Genomic DNA, 26,110 nt, shown 5'->3' with positions numbered 1-26,110 from the left:
GTGGGACCGCCGGCTCCTCGGCCCGACGCCGGCCCCGCCCGGCCGCCCCCATCGCCGCCGCGGAGAGCGGGGCCGGCAGCGCGGCGGAACGGCGCTGACAGCGGCCGTGCGGGCGGCGCCAGGACCGCGCGGCGCCGGGCCCCTCGGGGCGCATGCGCGGCACTGTGAGCGGCGCACGCGCGCTGCAGAGCGGAGCGGCGGGACCGCAGGTAAGCGGCGGGCGGGGGGGGGTCGCGGTGTCTGTGGCCCGCGGGTGGGACGGGACGGGATGGGACGCGTCGCGTCACGTCATACCGCCACGGCCGTCCCGACGTCTGCTGAGCGGCGGGGACACCTCGGGCCGCCGGGACCGAGGGCGGAGGGGCCCGGCCCTCTTCGGGCCTCTCCGGGGAGTCCCCGGGTGCAGCCCGGCGAGAGGCCCGAAGAGGGCTCGGTCCCGCGCTCCGGCACGGCGCCGGCTGGGGCCGTTTGTCGTGGGCTGCCCTAACAGTGCGTCCTGCTCCGGGCGGCGCTGGCGCGGGCGCGGCAGGCACGCCAGGCACGGCGGGCGGCGTGCTGCTCGGCCGCGTCGGCTCCTGTAGGAGGGGCGGCGCTTTGAAGGGGAGTGTCGGGAGGTGAGGAAAAGGGAGGTCGGTCGTCCTGTGGTTGTAGCGTGTCTGTCTCGAGCGCTTGTGCTGCTCGCGGTCTGCGTCTCCAAGTCGTGCCTTTCTGCAGTTCTGCGTTCCTTACCTTGTGTCTCTCTGCTCTGCGGCGTCTTGGAACGTAGCAGCTTCCTCAGCAGCGGAGCCAAGGCTGTGCTGCTGTGCTGTTCAGCCTGGGCCTTGGAACTGCGCTGACGGCTGAAGCTCTGGGGAAAGAGTGGGGGAGCGGTGGGGCATGGTATTTTCTTTCAGAAGGAAGGCATCTGGAAATGTCTTCAGGTGGAGCGAGCTTTTAGCTGTGGGTGTGGAGGCAGCACTGAGTATTTCATGGTGAATTGGGTGGAATGGATCTTGAGAGGCTTGAAAAGTGAAAACTGAAAGAGGCTTTTTCACAGCACAGAGCTAAGCCAGAAACATGGAGAGAAAGTGTGATGAAATGATAAAGTTAATTTGGAAAAATGGTCTGAACAGATGGAGGTGTGAGCATGTGGGCTTGTCTGGATGGGCTTGACAGGAAGAAGCTCAGCTATGTGATGGCGTGAAGTTGGTGTTATTTCAACTGGACAGATAGAAATGAAAGGCCATTGAAATGGCCAAAATGAAAGGTCAAAAACATAACTTGCCTGCAATTCCTTTATATCATTGCTAAGGCAGGTGCAGTGCGAGCTTGTAGCTGTATCTGTGTTAGAAATCACTTTTTCTGTTTTTCAGGGCAAGGAAGATAGGTCAGTAGTGGTGTAGCTGTATGGGTTGTGCTATGTAGAAGCACACACTGCTACTGCTCTGAGCAGGGTGGAGAGGCTGGCTAGTAGAAACACATGCACTGAGGCTGTGCTGCTTGGTACTGCCAAAATAAAGAAGTAGGAAATGTGTGGGTTTTAGTTGTCATAACCTCAGAATATATTTCTTGTTCTGTATTACATGAAGGTAGTTGGGAATCATGCCAGATTGATCCAAGGCTTCTGTGCTGTGAATGATAGTTTCCTGGTGGGTGTGCTGGGTGCTGTGCTGTTGTAACAAGAAATATGGCCTGAGCTGTTTTCATTCCAATGGACGATATGCAGATACAGCTGTAAGGAATGACGAAGGTCTAAAGTAGCATGGACCTGTTAGCATCGGTTGTAATTGTCAACATGAGAGTTGGCAGACTGTAAGCTGCTAAAGGGCTCATAACAGAAATTTGATTGTGGTGGTTGCTTAAGCCTGGACAAAATGCAGCCCACCACATCCCTCCCCTCTCTGTTTTCGTTGGTGTTCTGCCCAGACTGCTGTTCCGTGGTTCCTGGTGGGGGGTTAGTGCCGGGGCTTGAACTGGGTCAGGGCACTGCCCTGCATTTGGATTTGTAAGCTCATGTGCAGATTGCAGCTTCCTCTGACAGACGAGTGCTGGGACCTGTCATCTTAACTGCCCTGTTGCCTGGGTCCAGTACTGGCCCTGCAGGTTCATCGTGTGTGTTCAGTGCTGGAATTTCGCTGGCGAGTACAAGGACTGGACTACAATCTGTACTCTTTACAAGCCATAGGTCACTTTTAGGCAGAGGTTTATCTGTGGTCTATGCCATTTTTGAAAAACTCTCCTTCAGATTGAAGTGGTGTGCTTGCTAAGTGCCTCAGGAGGCACAGCATGATCCTGCTGGTCCCAGGTGTGTGCAGCTGGGGTCGGGCTGATTACCCAGCTGGAGATCTTCTAAACGAGGGAGACTAATCTTAGTAGCAGCAGCAGCAGCAGCGAGCCAAGGGGTTGGATTCAGAAAGGGGCAGTGTCTCGGGTCTTACTTAGAGCTTTCAGTAGTATTGATTAACATTGGTTTGAGATTAGCAAACTGATGTGATCGCATCATTTGTACTACCTTCTTCAGGTACAGAATAAATGGTTTGACAATTAAAGGCATACATGAAAATCCCACTTGGTGTTATCCGTTTGTTTTTTATTTAGCCAGATAGTGTGACAGCGTATTTTTGGTACTTCTAGACTGAAGAAAGCATTCGTCTTTAGTTGTATGTGAATTATGTAACCTTGAAAACATTGAAGTCTGACTAAACCTCAGGCTCAAAATGTCAGGTTTTTCTTTTTAAATTTTTCCTGTGGATGGTCTGACTGAATGCTGACGAGGACACCTTCATCTGAATGTCACGTGTTTGATGTGGATCTCTGGTATGAGTTGTGGAATGGGGTGGTTGGGAGGTGGATGGCTGCATGTGCTCATGCCTTTGTTCCTGGCTGGATCAGCTGATCCTGGGGCTGATGAGAGATAAGGCAGATCTGCCTCAACTTCTGTCTGCCTGCCTTTCATCTTCGAGCTACCAGGATTCCTGCTTTGCTGAGCTTTCTGTTAGCTCCTGCTGAACATCTTGGATGCTCTGCAGCACAGCAGCATAGCAGGCTGTAGGAATCTGTGGCGGGTGCTTCTCTCTGCCCTGGGAACGGCTCTGTGCTGTCAGTGACCGCGGCAGGATTCACTTAGCAGTGCATGTTAATGGCACTGACCTATTGACAGACTGAATGAGCCACGTGAACCTGAGATGGGGAGTTGGCACCCGTGCTTTTGAAATGTGGAGTGTTTTAAAGGATAATTATTAATTATATTTGGTGTTTTGAAAAGCCGTCACAATGTCCTGTTAATTTGGCACCTCTGCAACTTAGGGGCGTTTTGTGCGTCTGACTGCTGCTTTCTGCAGTTGCCCAGAAGGTCCCCGTTAGCAAAATGCAGTTTCCTGTTTCTGTCCTTGACATCTAGAAAACATAATTGCATGAAGCGAAAAGAAAAAACCATTTGTACAGCCTGATCGTCATAGGTCATGAAACAAGCAAAGCCTAATAGAGCACTGGCATGAAAGGCGGCTTTTGCTTTTCCCCCTTTGTTCCTCCATGTGCTCATTTGCAGAGCAGCGAATCATAAGCAAGAGCATTATTTAATCCTTACCTCTAGCAGTCATCTTTGTCTGTACTGCGTGCAGCCCTCCTTGAGAGAATGTGAACCCAAGTCTCATTTTGACAGAGTTGAGAATGTTCACTTGCTCACGCCATCCCTCTGGTGCTTGCTGAGCATCGAGCAATTTGTGCCTTGCAGGATTTTGGCCTCTCCATCTTTCTGGAGAGTGCGGGAAAAGTGCTAAAATGTAGTGCTGGACATTCAGGGGCTGGGCAGTGCGTTGATCCCCTCCGTGCACAGATGTGTTTGGTGTGAGAGTGCTGGCCTAGAAGCGCCGTGAGTTAGTTTATTAGTTTTGACACTGGGATTCGTTAGCTGAGATTCAATTAGAAGCACGCTGATGGATGTGTTGGTGTGCTGGGCATGGCGGCTGCTTGAGATTCAGAACCTTAGAATTCCAGTTGGGAAATTGTTTTGTTCGGTCTTGGGTGTGGTTTATATTGCTGGGCTAAAAGTGACTTTGCTCTTGATTTGGTTTTTAATAGGTTTCTCTCTGTTTCCAGTTATGGTTCTAATTAGGGTAATGTCTCATTTCCCATGACAGTTCAAAAATAGCGCAGACTGTAGAAGAGAAGCTATCAAGATGATTGAGTAATGTTTTCTTTCTCGTTTATTGGTTTGCAACCTTTTCTCCACCTTAATTGGCCATGTAGGCCTAGTAGACCACAGCAGTGGTGTCTGTTTGCATAGGTTACAGAGCGCCAGGTCCTACGTGTTCTTCTGTCAGTGTTTCCAGGGCTGTTTCCGTTCTCACCTGCCGTGTACAAACAAACTGGCTCTCAACCAGCCAGCTGTCCATGTTCCCATCCTAGCTGGAAGAAGCAGCACCTTGCCCCACCTCTACCTGAATCTCAGTTTTTCAGGTGCGAGATCTACCCTTCTCTGTCCTGCCCACTGCTTTCCCATTGTGGCAGACCTCCTGCCCTCACACCTGGAGAAGGGCAGCAGCATTTTCTCCAGCCCCAAAGATTTCCTGCCATTTGGAACTGAGGTTTATGGCACAAGGGATGGATATCTGAGTAACCTGTAGCAGACTTTGGGAGCCTGGGAGCCTTAGTTGGAGCTGTAGTCGGAGATGATCCAAAGCTGTCTGCAATGGCAAGAATGCAGAACAGATCTGGAATGGGTGTTGGGTAGTTGCTAGAAGTTGCTCTTTGGGAAAAGGATGGATCTGAGTGTGCCACAGTTGTGGAATGTGTTCAGGCAGTCTGAGGTGGAGACTGAATCCAAACCTGTCTCTATGGCTGCCGACTCAGAAAGCCGTGGGGTCCCAGAGGCAGGCTGCAGTGCTCTGACCTCGCTGTGCGTAATTCAGCGTGGCTGAGTGCAGCTGCCACCACGGCCTGCCTGCGGTTTGGTTTTTCTTTTGGAGCATGAGTCCAGTTGTGCTTTTGCCTGAGGTGTGCTGCTTCCATGTGTGTAGTTATCTCTGGAGGTATTGGTTAGGAGGGTTTGGAGCTTGGAGATATGACAGGGCACAGCGTTCCCTTTCTGCTGAGTATCTGTGATGTGCTGCAGTGATAGAGAAGGTTAGAATGCTGCTCAGTCTGCAGTGCTTGCCAGAAAATTCTGAGCTTGCAGAGGAATTGTGAGGCCAGGGTGGTGATGTGCTTTGGTTGCATCAGATGTGGGGCTGAGGGGACATGGCAAGCCATGCATTCTGACTGTCAGCCCCTGAAATAGCTTGACAGTTGCAAAAGGCTCAGGGCTACAGCTGTGGCTACTGCTTTATTGAGTAGCTTGTTTTATAGGAATGATACTTTTTTTCTTTTTTCCACTGGTATAACAGGAAGCATTGGGCACTACTTAATTATAGGAAACCTTGTTTGCATTACTAGAAAACCTTTTGCTGTGAAAGTGACCAAGGAATGTTTTCTGGATGTGATTCAGGGCAATGTGCTCTAGGGGACGCTGCTTGAAGCAGAATGGTTGGACTTGATGATCCCAAATGTTCCTTCCAACATCTGCCATTCTGTGGTTCTGTGATGAGCTGCTTATTCTGTATCTGCCTGTGGATGAACTTCAGCACCTTTCTTTGAAATAGGTTTTAGGACTGGATGGGACTTCTGGTCTGATTTCTTATCAAGGATATTCATTAAAGCTTCTGCTTCCAGCTTGTGAGAGTTTATTAGTGTAGGGAAGGCGTCTTTCATGGCAGAAGCAGGCTCGGTATTCCTTGAAGAAAGTTCAAGGTTCTTTAACTTTTTTCTTTTTTTTCTTTTCCCCTGGGTCTCTTGATCTCTTCAGGGAGTCCAACATGGCCCAAACAGAGAAGAAAGGTGGGCTGCTCCGGAAATCTTCAGCCTCCAAGAAGCCACTGAAAGAGAAGGTTGTGCTGATGTATGATGAGATTTTCACGGTAAGGACCAGGGCACTTCTGGTAAATTTTATGTAGTTTGTGCTGAGGGCTCTGCCTGCTGGATTCTTTTCCCATGGTAAGAATTGTACAGCATAGGCACGCACTTCAAGTTCTCCTGCTGTCATGCAGAACTCTGTAATCTGCTCTCTTCCTTAATGTGAATTTGTCCTGATGTCTGCCAGGACCACTTGTTATCTGTGTGACGTCATGGCTTCTCAAGTGTTTCTCAAAAATAATCCAGAAAATACACAGAAACATCTCAAATGAGAGCTGCTTCTGTTTGCTATTCTGTTTCTGAGAATCTCTGTAGACAGTACACTGTACTGTTAGACCATTTGGTCATCCAATGGCTCTGACCTACTTGTGGTAGTAATTTTGTTCAAATTCTGCCTGAATGATTTGTTATTGTTTGCTCTCATTGGCTGTTCCTTTCTCTTTCAGACAGAGGACCCCAGTAAAAGCAACCCTAGATTTTGGGAGGAGCTGTTTCTCATGAAGGTAACAGGAACTGAACATCCTCTGATTTGCTGCTGCTGTTCTGCCTATGAGCTGGCAGACTGTCAGTGCAAAGACTTGCTTTCCTAAGGTGTCAGCAGTTGTGTAACGTGCATGATCTGCTCCTTAACCTGACAGGTCAACCTGGAATATCTGGAAGGCAAGCTGGAGGCTCTGGATGGGGAAGAGTTGATGAAGATAAAAGATAACATCAATTGCTTGTTTCAGCACTGCATCCAGGCACTGGGTGAGGAGCACCCAATCAGAGTGGTCAATGCACTACAGGTACCACAGCTGAGAGATGGGAAGTACTCTCTTCTGCTTCTGATGAGGCAATATGTTTGCCTCTGGTATCAAGCATCTTGTTCACACTACTTCAGTTGTGAGGAGAAATGGTGTCTACAAAGCAGTTGCTACGTCTGGTTTGTGGAGGTTACACATGCTCATAGTCTCTCTGGTGTTTGAGGAACAAGAGCTTGTTTCAAAATTCAAGAGGATCTGGTGCTGCAGAATAAATAGGTGGCAATGGAGTGGGCGGGAGGGGCTTGTTCTCTCTACCAGCTATCATCTGGGGGCTCAGGAATACTTTGTGTTGCTTTGTCTGTCTTCTCCTTTTTCCTTCATTTTGCCCTCCTTATTAATTTCCTTATGGGCCAAGATTAAAATAAAACAATGGAGAATTTGATGTCAAATTTATAGGGGAAACTGGCCGTGCTGGACACTTCTAGTTGGAAGCTGTGGAGAATCATCACCCAGAACAAGAAGCTGCTGTTCTTTACCAGCACTTGCCCTGCATGGGAGACTGTCCTCCTCAGTCTCGACGTTTACTGTTATTAGTTCCCAAGCTGATTCTTGACAGTTTGGTGAATGCATTCATCCCAGCTGCTCTCAGTTATAGAAGTGCAGAATATAAATTTCAGATTTGGGAAGTCTGTAAAGGGCATCGAACAGGAAAGATGTGGACAAATACGTTCTTCCCTAATTGTTTTCTTTCCTGAGTTCTCAGAATCCAAGGTATATTCCTTAGAAGCAGCAGAGGTGGAGGATATATAGCAAACACAGCTATTTCTAGGCTGATCTATTTGTATAAATGTTGCTGTTTTGCTAGCCCTCTGAGAGGGCTCTAGGGCCAGTTATGTTATGGAGTTGTAGGTGTTGCCTTACATCTTATCCTCTGAATATTTTGTTTGCAGACTTTGTGTGCATTGATTCGGGGTGTCCATCAGAAGAACAAATCTACTTCTGGGTTTGACATCATCAACATGCTTGTGGGATTTGATAAGGCAGAGCTTTGTATGAAGGTGAGGCCTTGCCTATGCAGAGAAACGCTTTGCACAGGAGCTGTGTTGCAGGGGCAGTGTTTTGTAGATGGGTGTGTATACAAAAGCCCCTTGTGCATCTAGGCAGGACTTGGAGAATGATCATGATGTTATGCTTGTGGGCATAAAAAGGTAGTTAACATAAAGCAGAAATGAGAGGCAGTGGTGTTAATATAGTCTGTGGTGTACAGCTGTGTGTGCATACAGTAGTTACGTCCCAGCTTAAACCAGGACGTGGTTCAGTTGCTGACTTTTGGAATAACACAGCTTTGTGTTGCTATTCTTGAGTCTCAGATTTATAAGAAATATTTTAAATAGTTTTAAATATTAATTCAAATTTGCACGACTGTTCTTTTTTTTAGAATCTGATGGAGAGCTTGGACTCACTGCTCTGTGCAGAAGGTTCTGAAAGCCTGAAAAGCTTGTGTCTGAAGCTACTCCTCTGCTTGGTGACGGTAAATAAAGGCTCTGCTTTTTCACCCTCTGCCTCCAGCACAGCAGACTTTTTCAGTTGCTGATAGTGCTATCATGCAGCTGTCTTGCATCAATCTGCAGAGGAAATGGGGTGCTCAGTCCATGGGTCGTTTTTTTTGCCAGAAATGACAGCAGTAGAAGACAGGGCAGATTTCCCCTCGTCTGGCTGTAGTGCTCAGCACACCCTTGACTTGCTGACTAAGTGAGAGATTCTGGATAAATGTGTCAGTCTGGCAGTATAATGCTGCTGTCCCTGCTGTCTGCCAGAGGCAGCTAGAGCATCATGGGAGGCTTTGAGATTTTAACTCGTGTTTGTACTTAGGTGACAGATAACATAAGCCAGAACACCATCCTGGAGTACGTGATGATTAACAGCATATTTGAAGCTATATTACAGGTAAGGGGTTTTTTTCCATCTACTGCAGGAGCTCTTCTTCCATGAATTTATTTTTTTTTCAGTCTTACGTTTGCTTTTCAGCCTTTTCAGTGCAGCATAAGTAACTTGGCAGTGCGTGCTGCTTCTGTTCATAGCGTGGTGAATAGGTAAAAAAATAAATAATTATTGAGAGTAAATAAAATGAATAATTAGAATCTATGGCTCCTTACTTCAGTCTGCTGTTCTTAGTCACTGCTGAGCATTTAAGGCATTTTCACTTGAGTCATTTATCCTTGGAAGCTGAATGGATTTATGGGCTAATTTTGCAGAAGCTTCCTTTACTTGGGAAACGATTCAAAAGGCAGTCTGGATGTATGGAGTTTTTTTCTGCTCTTTGATAAATTATGCTTTTTACAACTGAAGCTGGATTTGGGAAAACACGGGATGTCATAGTTGCACTGAAATGTCCAGTGGTGTTGAGAAATGTATTTGCTTTTTGCCCAGAAAGCCTGCATACATTCTGCCTGTGACAAGTAAGCTTCCCTCTGTGCAATGTTTCTCAGAAGCACTGACACTCCCTAAGTCATAAATATCCTCTTTAGGATATAATTTGCTCTTGTACGTATTTTACAGCTATGTGTGTTCTCAGAGTTGCTGCAAGCTTCCTGAAGCAGGCCTGAAAAGAATAATAAAAGTCTTTGTTTCAGATTCTGTCCAGCCCACTTAGTCGCAGGGAGCATGGCTATGATGCTGTTGTCCTGCTTGCTTTGCTGGTCAACTACAGAAAGTATGAGGTAAGTGTTGTACTGGGTAACAGAAATCTCTCTTCTCTCAGTTATTTTGTCCTGGCCTCTGGGTTATTAAAAAAGGCCTAGAGTACATTTTTTAGCAATAGAGATGGTAGCTTTTATCAAAGTTGTAGAAACTTTGTGAGACAGTCCTATTATGCTAATTGTATCTGCCTCTGATGTGTGTGTGTATGATCAAGTGTATTTAAGATACAGTTTGTTTTGTGCATGCATGAGAAACTACCTAGGAGGTGCTCATTTCCTTTTTGAAAGTATTCTAGGGAAGGTTGTAAGAGTTTGTGCTGTGCACAACTTGCGTGCTTGCCTCTTCACGTGTGACACTGCTTATATATCATCTCCAAAGTAAAATTGGTTGTCAGTCACCTTAGGCTTCAGACTGAATTTGTGATTCAGTACCTGACTAGCAGACTGAGGGAATGTAGATCCCCAGAAGACATGCTGAAGATGTGACCAAAGAATGAACTGAAACATCAGAGCGGTAGTATTTCCAGGAGAAATCTGACTCTTCTCCTTTGCCTGATTCTTCTCTGAGAAGCTTTACTCATCTTTACTTTTAGCAACTGGTTGTGCTACTTTGTGACATATTCCACCCTGCTTTTTTTTGCTCTGCTTATCACTTTGAAAGGAAACACTTCAGATGTCAAAAAACACCTAGTTAGTGTTTGCTTTTGTTTGCAGGAGTGATGCTTGCATGATTGGTCTCTATTTCTTCCTTACCACACCCCCTGCACTCCTGCAATTAGCAATATTTTACTCTGAGTAGGTCGACAGGTAGAAAATGTGGAAAAGTTCTGGAATATCCTCTCCTTGGTTGAAAAATTGAGGAGGGGGAACCTGTGTGATTTTGTAATGGAGCTCACTTTGAATTATGGTTAGACTTAGAGAAAAGGTGAGAGCACAGAGTACTCTCAGTGACAAGGCAGTTCCTATTAATTTCCCATTCCTGTGGGTGTTGTCTGAATCCAGAACTACAAACTGTTCAACCTGTGCCATGGTAACATGGAGCAGGAGCGTGCAGTTTGGTTTCAGCACAGGGCCGTGAGCACAATCTGATGTAACAATACTGATGAGGACAGAGTGGGAAGAGCAGGGCTCTCACTGCAGTTTTTGCACCTGCAGCTGGAAAACTGAATTGAAATTGGGACTGCTACATCTGTCCAAGATCTTACCTACTTAACTTGTCCTCTGAGCAAAGTATAGAATCACAGAATCATGGAATTGCTCAGGTTGGAAAAGACCTTCAAGAACATCAAGTCCAACTGCAACCTACCCATACTAAGTAACTTCTTTCCTCATTAATTATGGGGTATTCATTTACACATTCAGGTCAAAAGAGGTAGATCTGTCTCGTCCCATCCCTGAGAAGTTCCCTGTGTGCTATAGTTTATCTCCTGAGTAAGGCAGAGTGCTGTGAGTGCATAGGAGCTGTCCTCTGCTCTTTGAAGTAACTTTTTGAGGCATGTAACATTGGGGTCCATTGCTGCTAAATTGTTGTTCTAGATGACTTCAAACTGTACAACCAAAGCAAATGGTTTGTGCTGATGTTTACAAAAGGAACAAAAAAGACAACAGTCCAAGCTAAGGCAGATGTGGGGTGAGGGAAAAATCAGCTTCACTATTTTGTCTGGTAAGGTGGAAAGCAACTCAGCTAAGGGTTTTGTATGGCAGTTGCCTGACACTGCCTCTTAGAAGTGTCGCACACTGTAAGCGATGCCTGTAATAAATAGGGTCATAATTTTCTGGTTTCCCTTCCAATTGCCTGGGGAATATCTGTCCACGTCTTCATTACCAGCGTAGCTGTGATCTTGGTAACTTCTCAGTAACTTCTGTTCTAGGAGTAAAAACTGTGTGTCTTTACACGGGACTTTTAAAGAGATGTCACTGATCTGAAACCTAATCATTCTCAAAACTTGTGACAACTGTGTACTCTTCAGCCGTATTTTTTGGTTTAATGATCCTATTCCCTATCTCAGAGAAAATTTTTTTCCTTGATGCTATGTGAGAGAAGCATGAAAGGAGCATTAAATAGTTGACTACATTGGGAAATGGTGAAGCTAGCTGCTCAAAAGGATGCCAAGCAGAGGAAACACTGCATCAAGGAGTAATTCACTGTGTCCTTCTCTCAGTGTTGTAAGAGATGTCTGCTAGAATAGCAACTTAAAGCATAACTCAAACAGTGACTTTCCAATAGATTGATTCCTAGATTACATCTAGGTGCTAATTTTTTTCCAGTAGAATTGTGTATTGTGTCCGTCCAAAGACAGAACTGAAAAGAAAGGAGTGAAAACATTTTGTTTCTTTCGGTATTGTCTGTCTGCTATAGTGTATCAGACAGCCCTTCATGTTTAGTTGCCTTGATATAGTCGTCTGCTGTAGGGGGCCTGCTTTGCTGGACTCAGTGATCTCTAGAGGTCCTTTCCAGGACTCCCTGCAATTCTGTGATTCCAGCAGTTGCTGAAGAGACTTAAAAATACTAGAATCATGAAATTATTAAAATAAAAGCCCTTTCAGAACTTGAATGATTTTTGAATGTATCTCTTTAACAAAAAGAGTCATTTTTCAAGCTCCAGTTCCCTGCAAGATGCCTTGCCTGCAGAGGAGATGGCCTCATCAGCGCTGGAGGCAAAGCTGCTGAATCATCCCTAATGAATGTTCAGGGGGAAAATCCTGCAGGGGGTAATCAAGTGGACTCTGGCTTCATTTGTGTTACAGACATGAGAAAAAGTTAAGCATCTAACTAGAGATTGTATGTGGGTAGCTTGAATATTATTTTTTTTTAATTTATTTTTCTGCTTTATTTTCTTACCAAAGATTTGCTTCCCGTAGGTTTGTGCCAGAGCTTGAGATGCATTAGAGTTACAGGGAAGATCTAGCTCCCTCTGCCACATCTGTGTGCTTCTTCACATAGCTCTCAATTTGTATGACATGCCTTGCTTGGGGATTATGGTTCTGATCTGGTTTTAACTGGCTTATCTTTTAGAAATTACTTGGTAATCATCTCCTCCAGCTTCCACCTTCTTTGCTTTGAGCTTATTGGCGCCTAGTGGTGGTGAGCTCATAGAGGACATCTTGAGTACTCCTGCATTCCAGGAGTTTGTACCTTATCACTGAAGAGAAGACCTTAGTATTACAGTATTTACGCTTTGGTGGCAGTGTGTTCTCTGAAGAGATGAGGATCATGTTATCATTTTCTTTCTGGAGGCAGCTGGAGGCAGAGTTTCTAAGTTCGTGTCACCACTTCATTGACACACTCTAGAGTTTTCAAGGTGCTTATCAGCCCCTCTTCAAGGCTGTTGTGTGTTTGCACACATTGCTGAGTGGCAGGTGTAATTTAGACTTCCAAATATTTTGCAGTAATTCCCGGTAAGAAGAAAGCGAAGGAAACTGAGATAACAGGATTGGAAGCAGGCAGGGAATATGGGGGGAAGGGCTTAGGGGTGCTTGAAGCTCATCACAGATGAGCAGGAAGTAGCTGTTTGGAATGACTGGCTCTTAGGTAGATGACATGTAGCACACATCGTGGGGAGCTGAGGGCAGTGGGAGCATGAGGAGCTGTTCACAGGCTGGGGATGACAAGGATCCTGCTCACTGTCCACTCTGTGATGGTACGGAATGTATGTGGAGGCCTCAGGGCAGCCTGTCTGTATTGGTCAGTGCAGTATCTTCCAGTTTGCTTATCTGGGAATCTGGAAAACCCCACTGCCCCTAACTCACCATAGCCCTGCTGTCTGTTGTCTGGAAAAACTTTGTTGCTTTTATTGGTCATGAATCACAGGTTGACCGATCTTCTGACCGAGCTTCTGTGAGCTGTGGGATGGAGAGGCTTGGCCTGTGTTTCTCTTTATGATATAATGAGAACAACATAATGATCAAAATTAGCAAAACTAAGATGTATTTTAGCTACACATTTTTGAATTTTGCTTCTGGTTTATTGACATATTCTAAGTGGCAGAAGATCGTGGTTGCACAGAAAGAAGCGTATATTGTTACTTGACAGGAGCCTCTCCTCCAGCCTCTAGGAAATCTCTTTGTGTGCTTCGTGCACAAATGGGTTCTGTGTGAGTTTTGTGTTATTTTCTGAGCTAGCAGATAGTGCAGGCTGTGACAGACTGAGCTTTGAGGTCTTCTGATCAGTTTTTTCCCTGGACCAAAGAGAAAATTTGATTCTCCCAAAGCACAGAATAATTGTGACTGTGTTGTTTTCTGATCAGCCTGATTTTTAACCTTCTGTTAAGCCTTGAGCCTAATAGTCAGATAACTGCTTAACTTGTAAGGCTCTATCTGGTACATGTTTTGTGCTTTGCTCATCCCATTCATTTTGGACTTACTGCACAGACAATCTTTTCTTCTCTGTCCTAGTTCCAAGTCAACCTTGTTAACTTTGCACTGACACAAAGAAAAACAAATGTACGTTGCTAATCTAAAATGCTCCCTAAATTATTACACCTTATCTTTATAGATGGAGGCTGTGTGCTTTGTTCAGCTTAGTTCAAGGAATTTATATTCTCCAGAGACTTCTGGCTCTCCGTGGTATAAGCTGTTAAGTGTTGTGCTCTAACCCTGCAGCAGACGAGTCTGTAATGTTGTCATGCCTTCCTGAGTCCTCCTTCCTTTAAGCAATCTTTGTGAGGCGTTGCAGAAGAGAGATATCAGGACAGGGATGTTGTGTCCCAGCTTCACTGCTTGTGCCTGCTGCGTGTGTGTGTCACTGATAACAGGCTGTCAGGGCAGCTGTTCCACTTTCAGTGATGACAGTCCAGCTAGCAAAGGAGCAGAGACTCCATCTCTTCTCAATGAAATCAGCAGCCTGTCTGGCTGAGCAGGTAAGGAGAAGGCATAGCAGCCGTACCGTGCAGTGTGACTTCTGGTGCTTTGTGTGCATTCTGCTTTGTGAGGTGGGAGGGAAATTCTTCCCAGGTGGGTAGGTAACCTTTGAAAGATAATTGCAATGGTTTCTTTTCCTGTGAATGCTGAACTTAAAACCAGTTTGCTTTCTTTCTTCTCTCCTGCTGCTGAGTAGTCAGTGAATCCTTACATTGTGAAGCTCTCTATCGTAGATGATGAGGCCACGCTCAATGTGAGTATTTGACTTAATTATTTGGTGCTGCTGGGGATGCTTTTCCATCTGAGAGGTTAACAAATGCTGTCTTAATGTCTGGTGCAAAGAGGATCTGAGAGCAGTGCTGCTGCAAAGAGCATCTGTACGATGGGTTTCTGCCCTAACTGCACTATTGTATGTCAGGTGACTCTGGATTTGAACAGTTTGTTCATCAGTTGAATGATGAGGGTGGTTAAAAGGCTAGGTAGCAAAGAACATCCTAAGGTTGGTCTATGAGACATTTGTTAAATGCCTGTATGTTCCTTTGCTGAAGAGCATCTGCTCTGCAGTGCTGTGTTACTCAATTTCTACAAGTCCTCCACTCATTTACTGTAGCTCCCAAATCAAGAGTTACCAGTCATGCTTTACATTGTAGATGCTGCCTAAGTTTTGTACTTAAGCCTTGATACAAAATGTCAGTGCACTACCGGCTAGGAGAGATGTGGACTTGCAAACTTCCTTTAGGCATGAAGTAAAAGTGAACTCTGTGCTAACTGAAGGATGAGAGCAACTATTTTGAGTTGATTTAATTAGCTTGTCAGAGAAGGAGGACCAGTAACTGTGGAGTGGTGGAGGCTGTTGACAAGAAATGACAAGGTCATTAGTGCTTATGGCCTTTGTTTTGAACCTTTGGGTATCTTTTCCCTAACACACACTTCCTTCTGGAGTTGTTGCCACACTGAGTTTTCTTGAGTAAGGTGTGCCTGGTGGCCCAAGGAGAATAAACTTTCTCCTCTGAACTTAGATAAATAGATAGCCAACTTTAAATTTTGGTGCTTTTTTTTTTTTTTAGGCTGTGCTTTTGTTGTATAAGTGTATCTTATTAATTCAAGCAGCTGCAGGGGGAATTCTTAGCATCATACTATGGTATCTTTGGGGGCAGGGGTGCTAATGTGTGTTCAGTGTTAGTTTTCCTGCATTACAATTTGTAATATAAACTTTTTTAAACTCTTTTTGCAGGGAATGGGACTTGTAATTGCCCAGGCTTTATCAGAGTACAACAGGTAAAACATTAACATCTCTTGTTTTCAAATGCATGTGAATTGCATTCCATTTCAACATACTTTTATGAGTAAACTTATCAGTCCCTTACCAGTCCTGGTGCGGCTGCAGAGGCAGGGAGTAGTTTCATGCTTTGAGGTACTTGTGCTCAGTTGTTGTCATTGCAAGTATAAATACATCTGTACCAGCTGTGCTGATATGCTTCAGGACAGATTTTGCTGAAGGGGAAGATTTCTATTGTATATTTTTCCTGTCATGGATTTTACCTCTATGAACTTTGTGTAAAATCTTATGGCCCAGGACAAAAGATAAATCATTTGCTGGGGACTTCTCTTGTTTAACTGAAAACTGCTCTACAAGTAGATCTATCCAGGGCTGTTCACATGCCAGATCAGAGGTGGTGTTTACTCTTGCAAATGCTGGGCAGCAGGAATTCCTTCTGAGAAAAGAGCCAGGAAGCCAGCAGGAGGGATGGCACATTCCCAAAGTCACTTTAATAAGTAACAATACAAAGTATCCAATCCAAAGTTTTCCTAAGAAAAAATATCTTCAGAAAATTGCAACACATAGCAGTTTTACCTGAGTAACCCTAAGTTTTTTTGGGGGCAGAAGAATTCTAAAAGTATCCAGGAAGTTGTTTTAATTCCATTTGAATGTACACTGTTACAGATATACCCACAAGATGATGCAAGTGAACAAATCACGTAAACATATTAAACATTTATTAAAAATATATTAAACATTTTTTTGTTTTACATTCACTCACCTTCTTTTATTCTGACATGTTGTCTTGGGCTGTGGTTTGTTTGCTTATCTTTCTTTCCCCTTTCTGGAATTTTAGAATTGTTTTCTTTGCATGATGCAGAATGTGTAATTGGATTCCTTTATGAAAGACAGAACAAATGGCCGTGTGAGCTCTGCTAGCCCATTTCAATGTCACCTGAAGCAAAGAGCTTAAATTTGAGATGTCCAACCTGTTTGTTGGCTTCTTGTTCCAAAGTCGGTCCTAGTCAAGGGCCTCCTGCCATGGGTGGTGGCTGCTGTCATGTTTCTGGACCACGTCTGTGTGCGTGGTCTGACGCTTGCTTATGTTGTCATGTTTACTAGACTGTTCAGGAACATCCTTGTGCTTTCTAATATGCCCTGGAAGTAAGGCAGGTGGGAACAGACAGCTGTCAGCAGAACGGTTCATTTGAACCACCTTTCAACCTGTCGTCTTTTGGGAGATGAATACAGGATCCAACAGGGTTGGCCTGTGAACCAGTCTAGTGGTCTTCATGGGTTCTCCTGGCCGTGGAGTTAAAGTGTGGTTTACTCTAGCTGCTGATAATTGAAAGGAAAGTACCCTGTAGTTACAGGCTGTGGTTTACTGTGTGGTTAGTTCAAGGCAGAATTTGTGAAGTCACTTGATACACCCCTAGTGTTAGACCAGACTGGATATATCCTGTGTAGCAGTTCAGAGTCGTATCTTTCAGCACCCTCACTTTAAACAGTTTGCAGATATTTTCATATCCTCTCCTCCTCTTTTACTGGCTTCTTAAAAAGGAGTTTTGTATGTTGGAACTTTCTCCCACCTGCATCCTGATCAGATAAAGTTGTGATGTGGGGATTTAAGAAGAAAACTGTAGTAACCTTTCTAAGCTTGAAGCTTCATCCTGATTTCTTTGTTCAGGCAATACAAAGATAAAGAAGAGGAGCACCAGAGTGGTTTCTTCTCAGCCCTAACTAATATGGTAAGCAAGGATGCAGTGTTGTTCTGTTCTTAAAATAAGGACTTCCTGGAAGTTCAGCAGGTGGGTGAGATTTTCCAAAAACTCAGCTTGGAATGTTCTTCTGTAGGAAGGATGCACTGATATGATCTAAACCAAATACAGCTGAGGTAACTGTATCCTGAGGAGCATATTGCTGTCTGGATGAGAAAGTGCTTTCAAAAATAAGGGTAGTTCAGTGATGACAGCTATCTGTCAGGAGTGATGTGGGTAGAACTGCTATGCTTTGGGGCGCACTGGCAGGAAGTGATCTGTTGTCCTCTCATAGAACCACAGGCTAATCAAGGTTGGGATTTAAAATACACAGTTTTTACTGTGACTTGACAGATTAAGCATTGGGCAGCTACAAAAGAACAAAAAATGTGTATGATCATCCTGTTCTGTCCTTTGTGGAACTTTCCCAATTTGTATTTCACTGGTTTTGTAATGTAAGCTGCATTTGTGCTGTGGATGAGAACATATCTCACAGGGCATTCCAGGCTTAGTTGAATCTGTGTCTTCCCTCGTGCTGTTCAGTAGCTTTCAAAAACTCCTCCTCTGCTATACTTTTTCTCTCCATAGGTGGGCAGCATGTTCATAGCAGATGCTGATGAGAAGATATCAGTGCAGTAAGTGTACAGATGTTATTTGCACAATGAGTGACAATTCACTGCTCTGATCAACGTGATCTTCCCCATCATGGAGCTGTTTCAATGGAACAAAACAAATAAAAGGGGCAAGTGGTAAATACCAGGGTGTGTTGTGTCTGTGCAGACCTCTACCCTGAAAAGAAAGGGCTTTAAAGACGAAAACATTGCTTGAGAGTGAGTAACAAGGAAGCTGTTCTGCAGGAGAAAAGCAGCGACTGTAGTTGAAATCTAAAAATAGATGTATTTGTGCACTGCTCAGTACTGCTAATAATGAAAAATAGTGGATTGCTGGGGCAGAGTTTAAAATGATTGGGAAAAAAATATTCTTTCAGAAGCCTTGCTCTCAGGATTCTCATTTGGAGTTAGCCCTTAATTAACTGTGCTCTTGTCTGTGTCCTTTCCACAGAACTAATGAAGCAATCCTTCTGGCCCTCTATGAAGCCGTCCACTTAAACCGGAACTTCATTACAGTTCTGGCACAAGTGAGTTTCAGTACTATGTTTGCCTTTTTCTTTCTATTAGATGTCTTTTGAAGTTAAGAAGTCAGTAATTAAATTGGTGAAAAGAGAAGTTTTGGTTGCGTTTTTGTTTTTGTTTTCCCCCTCTGATCTTTCCTTCCACAGGAAGGATCTTTCCTTCCACAGATGCAGATGGGCGCAAAAGATGAAAAACAAACCAGGGACTGGATTTATTTCTAGGAGATGCTTCCTGCCTTGCCAGAAAATGCTTGAAGTGTTGAGGGCACAGCTTGTGCTAGGAGCCATTTTTCCCACTGAATGGAAGGACTGTGTAGAGTATGTGATACTGCCATCAGGAGGATGCAGTGAGTTGACTGTGGCAGTAAGAGTGCTGCTATTGGAGCAGTTCATACACATGATAAATTAGAGATGAGGCTAAGAAGCTGATCCGGCTCCAAGCTGGATTAATTTTTCTGTCTGGATGTGCACATACCACAAGTTGTTGTTTGTGTAGGTATCCTTCACTTAGGAAGTCATCAATGGCTGCTGTCACAACAGAGCACTTCTCCTTGTGCTTTTCATGGTGAAGAAGCAGAGCTATAGCAGTGTTCTGAGAAGCAATGGGGGCTGCCTTGTACCTCTGAACACAGACCTCTGGATGCTTTTTTTAATTGGTATATGAATTTGCAAAGACAGTCACCATGAGGGAGAAATACTGAGTCTGATCTGATGATGGTGTTGTGGCTGGCTGTAGGAATGGCTTGATGGATCTGAGAAGGCATTACAGTTTAGAATAGTAATTTTGTTTTTTTCCAAGTACTACTAGTAATCTGTGAGGGGGAAAAAAAGTTAAGGCCTTTCCCCAGCTACTTCAGCTCATTAGAGTGCAGCAATACATGCAGAGGAACTTTAAAGTAAGGCTGATGGAACACTGGAACAGACTGCCTGGAGAAGCTGTAGAGTATCCTTCTGTAGAGATGTTCAAGACCCATCTGGGCGCCTGCCTGTGTGGCCAATTGTAGGGAACCTGCTGTAACAGGGGGCTTGGACTCGATTCTTCGAGTGTCTTCCACCTCCTGTGATTCTGTCACTCTGTGTAATACACTACTAGCTAGACACGTGGCACAAAGGAGGGAGTGGGCCTCTGGGGAGCTCCTGGCAGTGGTGTTGATGGCAGAAGACTGATAGGCAGAACTATGAACTCTTTAGAAAGCTTCTGTTGTGGGGCTGGTTAATTCGCTCAAGTTGTTTGCTTTTTGCAGGTTGTTCATTCCAGCTGCCTCCGAGAGACTTCTGCTTCTAGTTGTGTAATACCAATTCAGGCCTGTACGTGGCCAGGATATCCCTGAGGGAGAAGAAGGATAAGAGGAGAATGGGAAAAGAGCAGCTGGCATAAAAGCTCTTGCATTAATAGTGAAAAAATAAGCTAGTTATTTGTGAAAGTGGTAGCTGAAGCAGCCACTGTTTAGTGGACCTGACTGAAGTTTGGTTCTAATGTTGTTCTTGGGTGAAATGCCTGTAATCCCTCTTTTAAGAGAGGTCAAGGTAGGGCATGCTGACTTTTGAGAAACTTCTGGAAGCTGATGAGTGATGAGCTCGTTTGCATCCACTGCTGAAAGAGGGACTGTGTGAATGACTCCCTGCTCCTGTAAGAGCTCATAGGAAGAGCTGAGGTATAGCTGTGATGATGCCTGAAGTGTTAATTGCTCTTGTGTTTACCAGCTTGTTGGTCCTCAGTTTTTGCTGCTAGGTGGCACTATTATCTCTTAACTGACAGTTAATTTCTGGGAAAGGGAAGGTAAACACCGTAGCAAAACATATGAAAGCAAGCATGTTTTATGTAAGATTTTCAATGATAAGCTGGATCTTAAATTTTCAATTAGTACATGTAATTTACAATTGCCTTTAACTGGTGTAGTGTATGTCTGTGCTTCCCATAAAATACATGTATTTATGGTAGCTCATAAAATGAGATATTCAAGGGCAGTGTGAAGGCTATCCACTTGGGAAGAAAGAACTAATGTCAAACCAGTAGTTCTATATCCCTTTCCTTTTTGAAATTGTGATGATGTATTAAGGCAGGTGATACATTTATGTAAAACTTGCCCTATGAAATGGATGCTCTGCTTGGCAGGCAGACTTAAAATAGCGTGGCAGATTGCCATCTTTGGATGGATCTGGGAGCTTACAAAGAGTAAAGTCAAAGCAGTAATTAGGCAGGCAACTATTAGCAAAGATGAAATGGACTGAGTAACTGACTGATGGAAGCAGAGAGGATCAATAATGGTAGTGTTCTTTATGTTACGCACTCTTTTCCTCCGGTGTCTGAGCTTTACAGGGAGAAACAAAGAAATAAATTGTCATCATCTTTGAATATGAGCAGGTGGAGGGCAAGGGGGTAGAAGAATTTGCTTTTAGGAAGGGAAATAAAAGGATTGTAGGAAGACTTCAAATGCACACCCTTGGGTTGGCTTTGGCGTGGTGAGAAGCTGTAAACAGTGTAGGCTTCTGCTTGCCTTTTCCCCTTCTGTGCTGGAGAAAGGCATGTTGTCTGTCTGTCGGGGACAGCTACTGCTTTGTGATATATTTGTGTGTTTTGCTGAGTAAATTAATTGATTTACTGTTCAATTGTAGATATTCAAGGTTGTAAAGTGCAGCTTTCCCAGTCTGAGGAGAGTTTGAAGTTTCCTGAGATTTCGCTGAAGATGTGTCTGTTGTGTGAGAGTGTGGAACAGTACAATCAATGATCCATGTGACTTAGCCACAGGGAAGCTATTAACCTGTGTATGTTTGGGATTTGTTTTCTGTTAGAGCCATCCTGAAATGGGGCTGATGACAACGCCAACAAGTCCAATTCCAACAACGCCTGTCACTCCACTTGGAACCACCCCACCTTCTTCGGATGGTAAGAAATGTAATGATATCCTGGGGATGGACAATTAACAATAGCTGGCAAAGCTCTTCCTCAAGATAGCAGCTAATGAGGTCTGTCTGGTGCAGATGTAACCTGGTGTTCTCTTCCGGGGGAGATCTGCCCCAGGAACACAAGCAAGAAATATTATTTGGCATGATTTAAATTGTTTGGAAGATGTTTAGCGTAGTTTCTATTTTGCCTTGTGTGTTTCTTAATGAGGTTGTGTTGGTGTTCCTTCTGAAAACAGTGTTGTCCCCGTATCTGCATGAAGGCACACCCAACCTGTTAGTTATCCTACATAGGCTTTTGCTTTTGAGTATTTCTAGTATCAGGTTCTCTGCCTGGGGTTATTTGCCATTGGAGCAGATTTACAGACGGTCGCAGTTTGCCATTAATGCACTTGTCCCCAGCTTTGAATTAACTGGGACTTGAATCCAACCCAGGAGTTGAGATATTCCTCCCTCTCGTTGTCTTTCATCTCTCAGGGTTTGTGAATGACTGCTTGTGCTGAGATCTAAATGAGATGTTATGTGCCCAAATAAATGTACTTCAAAATAATTGAGAATAAAACCCTTCTTGTTTATTATGGATAGTTGCAGTCCAGTTTAAGAGAAGAAATCAAATGGCCACCTACTCTAATGGCATAGATCTGAAGAAAGAATTCAGAGGAAGAATAGAGTCACTTTGAATAGAGCATAATTTGGTAATGTTTAAGGGACCAAGCAGCCTGGGTTACTTAGTTATATCAGCCATTCAGGTCATTTGATATCCTGGTTAAAGACGATCCTCCTTGTGGATGAGTTCTGTCTGGTTACCATGGATATCAAAAGCTTCAGTTAAAAAGCTCCCTGTGTCTCAGGTCTCCCTGTGCTTGTGTGCTACACGTTTTGTGCAGCGTAAAATGTAGAGGGACGGGCATTTTGTGGGCTTGTGTTCGACACATACGTTGCAAATGTATCCGTGCCCACGCTGTATTATACAACTGAAAGAACTGATGCTTAACCACATCTACAGCTTGCTCATATTCCTTTCTTTTTTTCTTTTTTTTTTTTAATTTATTTACCAAAAAAACAAAAGCAAAGCAAAAACTCCATCCTGCTTTCAGCAGAGGCAGTGATGTTAAGGAGCTTGAGGCTTCCTTCTGCATGCAAGGCTACTAAGTTTAAGGACTGGAGTTGATCCTAGCGTGCAGGAATTACACTGGGAAGTATGCTTTATTTGTATTAGCTGTCACCTTGATGATCTCTGCACTGTGATCCTTATTATTTTTGGTTTTTGTTGACCTCAGCTTAGTTATATTTCAGTGGTACTTCTTCAGTACTGCTGTTATTTTAAAGGCATGTCAGAATTTTCCTCATTTTCTCATGTCTTGCAACTCAGCTTTAAAACTTGCCTGTGGCTGAGAGTTAGTAAGAGGCATTTTTACTTCGGAATGAAAAGATTGCTTTCTTCTTTTTCGTGCATTTGAAAGAATAAAAGCTTGGTTGAATTATTTCCAAGTTTCAGCAACGTGTAGAAATTCATCTGTGATTCTCAGGCATTTTTTAATGCTGACTGGAATTAAAAATGGGTTCATATTCTGGTTTGAAATTTCTATGGTTGTTAGCCTTTAATGTGAATTAAAGCCTTTTAAAGTTTCGGAGTGCTTGGGTAAAAAGTGCAGTGTCTGTGCCATGAACCAGGGTAGGCAGTGATGTGATCTTCAGAGCAATTTCCTCTTTTCTTTAAATGAGACTTTTTCTTGTAAGTGTTAATCCATAATATGTAAATCAAGTGTGCCTGTCACCATACTTATCTAAATGTCACTTTGCTTACTGTTGTTAAATATTCATTCATTGTGTTCATTGTAACAGCTTTGGAAGGACATGCTGGAGATATAAATATGTTTTTTCCAGTTTTTTTAGTTGATTCCTTGAGCTATTCATAGCACTGGATGTTAAAGAGTTTTCTGTGTCATTGCTTGGACTTTGCCAACAAACTGGCCATGCTGGCAACCTGTTAGCTGTGCTGCAGTTTCGGGATTGAATGGACTAAAACAGCTTGGGGATGTGCAGCCCTCAGAAGCTAAAAGCCCCATTATCATTTCTTTGATGTGATTTGAACAGCTAAGTTACACTGATCTATTTGGCCTGTTGTTTCCAAGGGCTACGATTTTGTATTCAAGGATTACACAATCCTGAGCTTCATGAGAACCTTTATTTACTGTGCAGTGAGTCCCTCAGTGCTCAGTTCTGAGAATCCTGCATTTTACTCTTGGTTCATCCCCTGCATTTTCCTGTGCCTGCATATCCTTTGGTTCCAGGGCTAACTAACCTTATTTACGTCATTCCAGGGTTACGAGGTATAAATCTTGAATTGTAAAATACACTGTTAAATCAAACCTTTTTCTCATAGGTAGAATAACATATGGGACCTAAGTAGGTATTGGTGAGAATGTCTTGAGCTCCCTAGGTTAGGAAAATTGATAAGTGCTACAATAGCAAGTTTGTCTCCTCTGAAGTGGATAGAGCCGGACAGAGAAGGATAGCACTGCAGAGCATCCCATCCTACCCTTAGGGCAGGAGAAAAGATTTTTGGGGTAGTACCAATCTTCAAAACCAAATCTTTGCTGGATGATCATATAGCAGGATGAAGAACTCAGGTGACCCTATGGATAAGTTGATTCTGTCCCAGACTTATGGGTCTGTGACTTTGTTCTCTGCATGCTTCTCTTTTGTGTTTGTGGAGGATAAGTGTGTCTTATCTGTTTTGTTCCAGTTATAAGCTCTGCAGAGCTACCTTTGGATGCTGATGTGCAAACTAGCAACTTGCTGATAACCTTCTTGAAGTACAGCTCCATTGTGATGCAGGACACAAAAGGTAAATAAATTCTGTTGATGTAGCAAGCAGTATTTCTTGAAATGGGGAGGGCATAGGAACACATCTCCAAAAATAGAAGCTGGATGCAGGCTTTTTGGATGACTGAAGGTTCCACCTTCTGAGAAAACGAAATGATTTCTTATTGTGAGATAGCAGTTATGTAAGAGTAGGAGAGAATGAATGCAAACAGAAGAGAAGTCAACTATGGGAAGAACGTAGTAATAATAACAGTACGTAATAACCAAGCCTTTCCCTGTGCAGGAGTTGTCAGCATATCTGATTTCAAACCCTTGCTCAGAGAGGGGAAATTGTGCACTGGATATCTATTTTGAAGAATGTTTAGTCTGACACATGAGGCAAAGCTCAGCATTGGAAGGAAATATTGTCTTTGTCCTTTGGTACTTGCAGGTCAAACAGACATCTTTAATGATAAATGTGGCAGCAGTGATCTTCACTGTACTGACAATCATTTGCTTGTTGAGATACATTCCCATGCTGTGCCTTTTGTTTCTTCTGATCACTTTGGAATGGGGCTCATTTTGTGTTGCTGGAGTAGAAGCTTGGTCACGCTCAGGTACCTGAGGATCCTCTTGTGCTCAGCGATTGTAGGGCAGGACCACAGCCTGAACATAAGTGATCTTTTTTGCTGTATTTGAGCCCATTGCCAACTTATACTGCTTTAAGTTAAACATAATAGCTGAAGAAAAGTAGGAAGACTTCTGTAGAGCTATGATGAGTTGATTATTGAACGTGATAAATGCTTGTAAAACGCGCTGTATAGGAGAGTTTTCTCGTGCACAAACTTGCAGGAAGTTGTTTCTGGCACTCTTGCTCTTGTTCAGTATGCAAGCTAGTTGAGGAAAAGGTGAATAATCGAAATTTGGACTAAAAAGTACTTCATGGCAGTATCCAGCAGGTGCTTCAAAACCAAGGCAGAATCAGGTCTACCTCTGTTTTTCCTGAGAGTTGTTTCTAGCAGGTTGAAAAGATGCTGATAGAGGAGCATCGTTTTTAAACTATTTATTCAAGTGTTTAACTACCCTTATTGTGAAAAAGCTTCATGTGCATCCTAAGTTCTTTAGTGTGATATAAATTAATTACTGCTTATCTTCCCCGAGACGGATATTGAGAATGGATAATTTCTTTCTTCTTTGTGACAGCCGTTAAATATTTGAAGTCTGCTTTCATGCTTCCTCTTGCTTTTGTCTTTAAACTAAACAACCTCAATCTTTGTTCAGTCATTTTCTATAGATTGTACACATGAGGAGGTGTACCAGCTCTCTAATTATTCTCATTTGCTTATTTCAGGGCTCCTCTTGCTGATCCAAGTGTATGGAACAATGTTATGTTTTTAAATTTAACTGTTGCACTTACTAGTCACTGTAGTATGGGAAATACACACTGGTCCTCAGGAACTGCCAAACTAGATTAGTTTCAGATGGAATGAGATCTGATAGAAGTTCTGTACTTAACAAGCCAACTAAGGATGAGTTTATTCTGTTATGTGACAGGGCACGATGCTTCTTTCTCTGCTTTGGTGCTAGTATGTAAAACATCTGAAGGTTGATAGACAATGTCCTTGCCTCTGTGACAGATGGCAGTTTGTATCAGTAGTTCTACTGATCAATCATACAAAGTGTGCCTATTAATTCCAGTAAGGATATATTGGGTTCTGCCTAACTTTTTTTTCTTGTGTAGAAGAAAGCATTTGACAAGAGTATAGTAGCAAGGGGGGAAAAGGAGAATCTTATTTTCTCTCTGTCTTGAGACAGGTGGAAACACAAAGAGGAGACTGGTTTGTTCTACTTCCAGGACTAGGCAGCTGTTCCAGTTCTATCCCAGAGAGCATAATTTAATAGACAGCATTCTGCTAGATCCTCCTCTCTGTTTCTCTCCTGTGCCAGTCAGAGGCAGCGGCACTGGGAGAAACAAAAGCTCTGTGTTATTTTTTTTTTCCCCATCTGTAAAATAGGGT

The 26,110-nt window shown here is 43.6% G+C and overlaps 1 protein-coding gene across 2 annotated transcripts in view; it reads left to right on the top strand.

Annotated features, from left to right (window-relative positions):
- Window positions 1-140: 140 nt before the first annotated feature.
- Window positions 141-26,110, top strand: part of ARMH3 (armadillo like helical domain containing 3) — a 108,107-nt gene continuing 82,137 nt past the window's right edge. The window contains exons 1-15 of one of the 2 annotated variants that reach the window (XM_042817815.1): window positions 141-209; window positions 5,822-5,933; window positions 6,375-6,431; window positions 6,567-6,713; window positions 7,622-7,729; window positions 8,110-8,202; window positions 8,544-8,618; window positions 9,305-9,391; window positions 14,427-14,483; window positions 15,465-15,508; window positions 17,179-17,239; window positions 17,837-17,883; window positions 18,311-18,386; window positions 21,174-21,267; window positions 24,034-24,135. In XM_042817815.1, the coding sequence (XP_042673749.1) occupies window positions 5,832-5,933; window positions 6,375-6,431; window positions 6,567-6,713; window positions 7,622-7,729; window positions 8,110-8,202; window positions 8,544-8,618; window positions 9,305-9,391; window positions 14,427-14,483; window positions 15,465-15,508; window positions 17,179-17,239; window positions 17,837-17,883; window positions 18,311-18,386; window positions 21,174-21,267; window positions 24,034-24,135 (1,150 nt within the window). In that variant the 5' untranslated portion in view covers window positions 141-209; window positions 5,822-5,831. Of the gene's footprint in view, window positions 210-640; window positions 5,934-6,374; window positions 6,432-6,566; window positions 6,714-7,621; window positions 7,730-8,109; window positions 8,203-8,543; window positions 8,619-9,304; window positions 9,392-14,426; window positions 14,484-15,464; window positions 15,509-17,178; window positions 17,240-17,836; window positions 17,884-18,310; window positions 18,387-21,173; window positions 21,268-24,033; window positions 24,136-26,110 lie in introns of those variants that run through there. The other variant, XM_042817814.1, reaches the window with a different exon arrangement.

This window comes from Centrocercus urophasianus, unplaced genomic scaffold (assembly GCF_019232065.1).
Source record: "Centrocercus urophasianus isolate 14NV4802_14NV808 unplaced genomic scaffold, USGS_Curo_1.0 seq_17, whole genome shotgun sequence".
NCBI lineage: Eukaryota > Metazoa > Chordata > Aves > Galliformes > Phasianidae > Centrocercus > Centrocercus urophasianus.
This window is presented reverse-complemented; position numbering and strand designations above follow the sequence as displayed.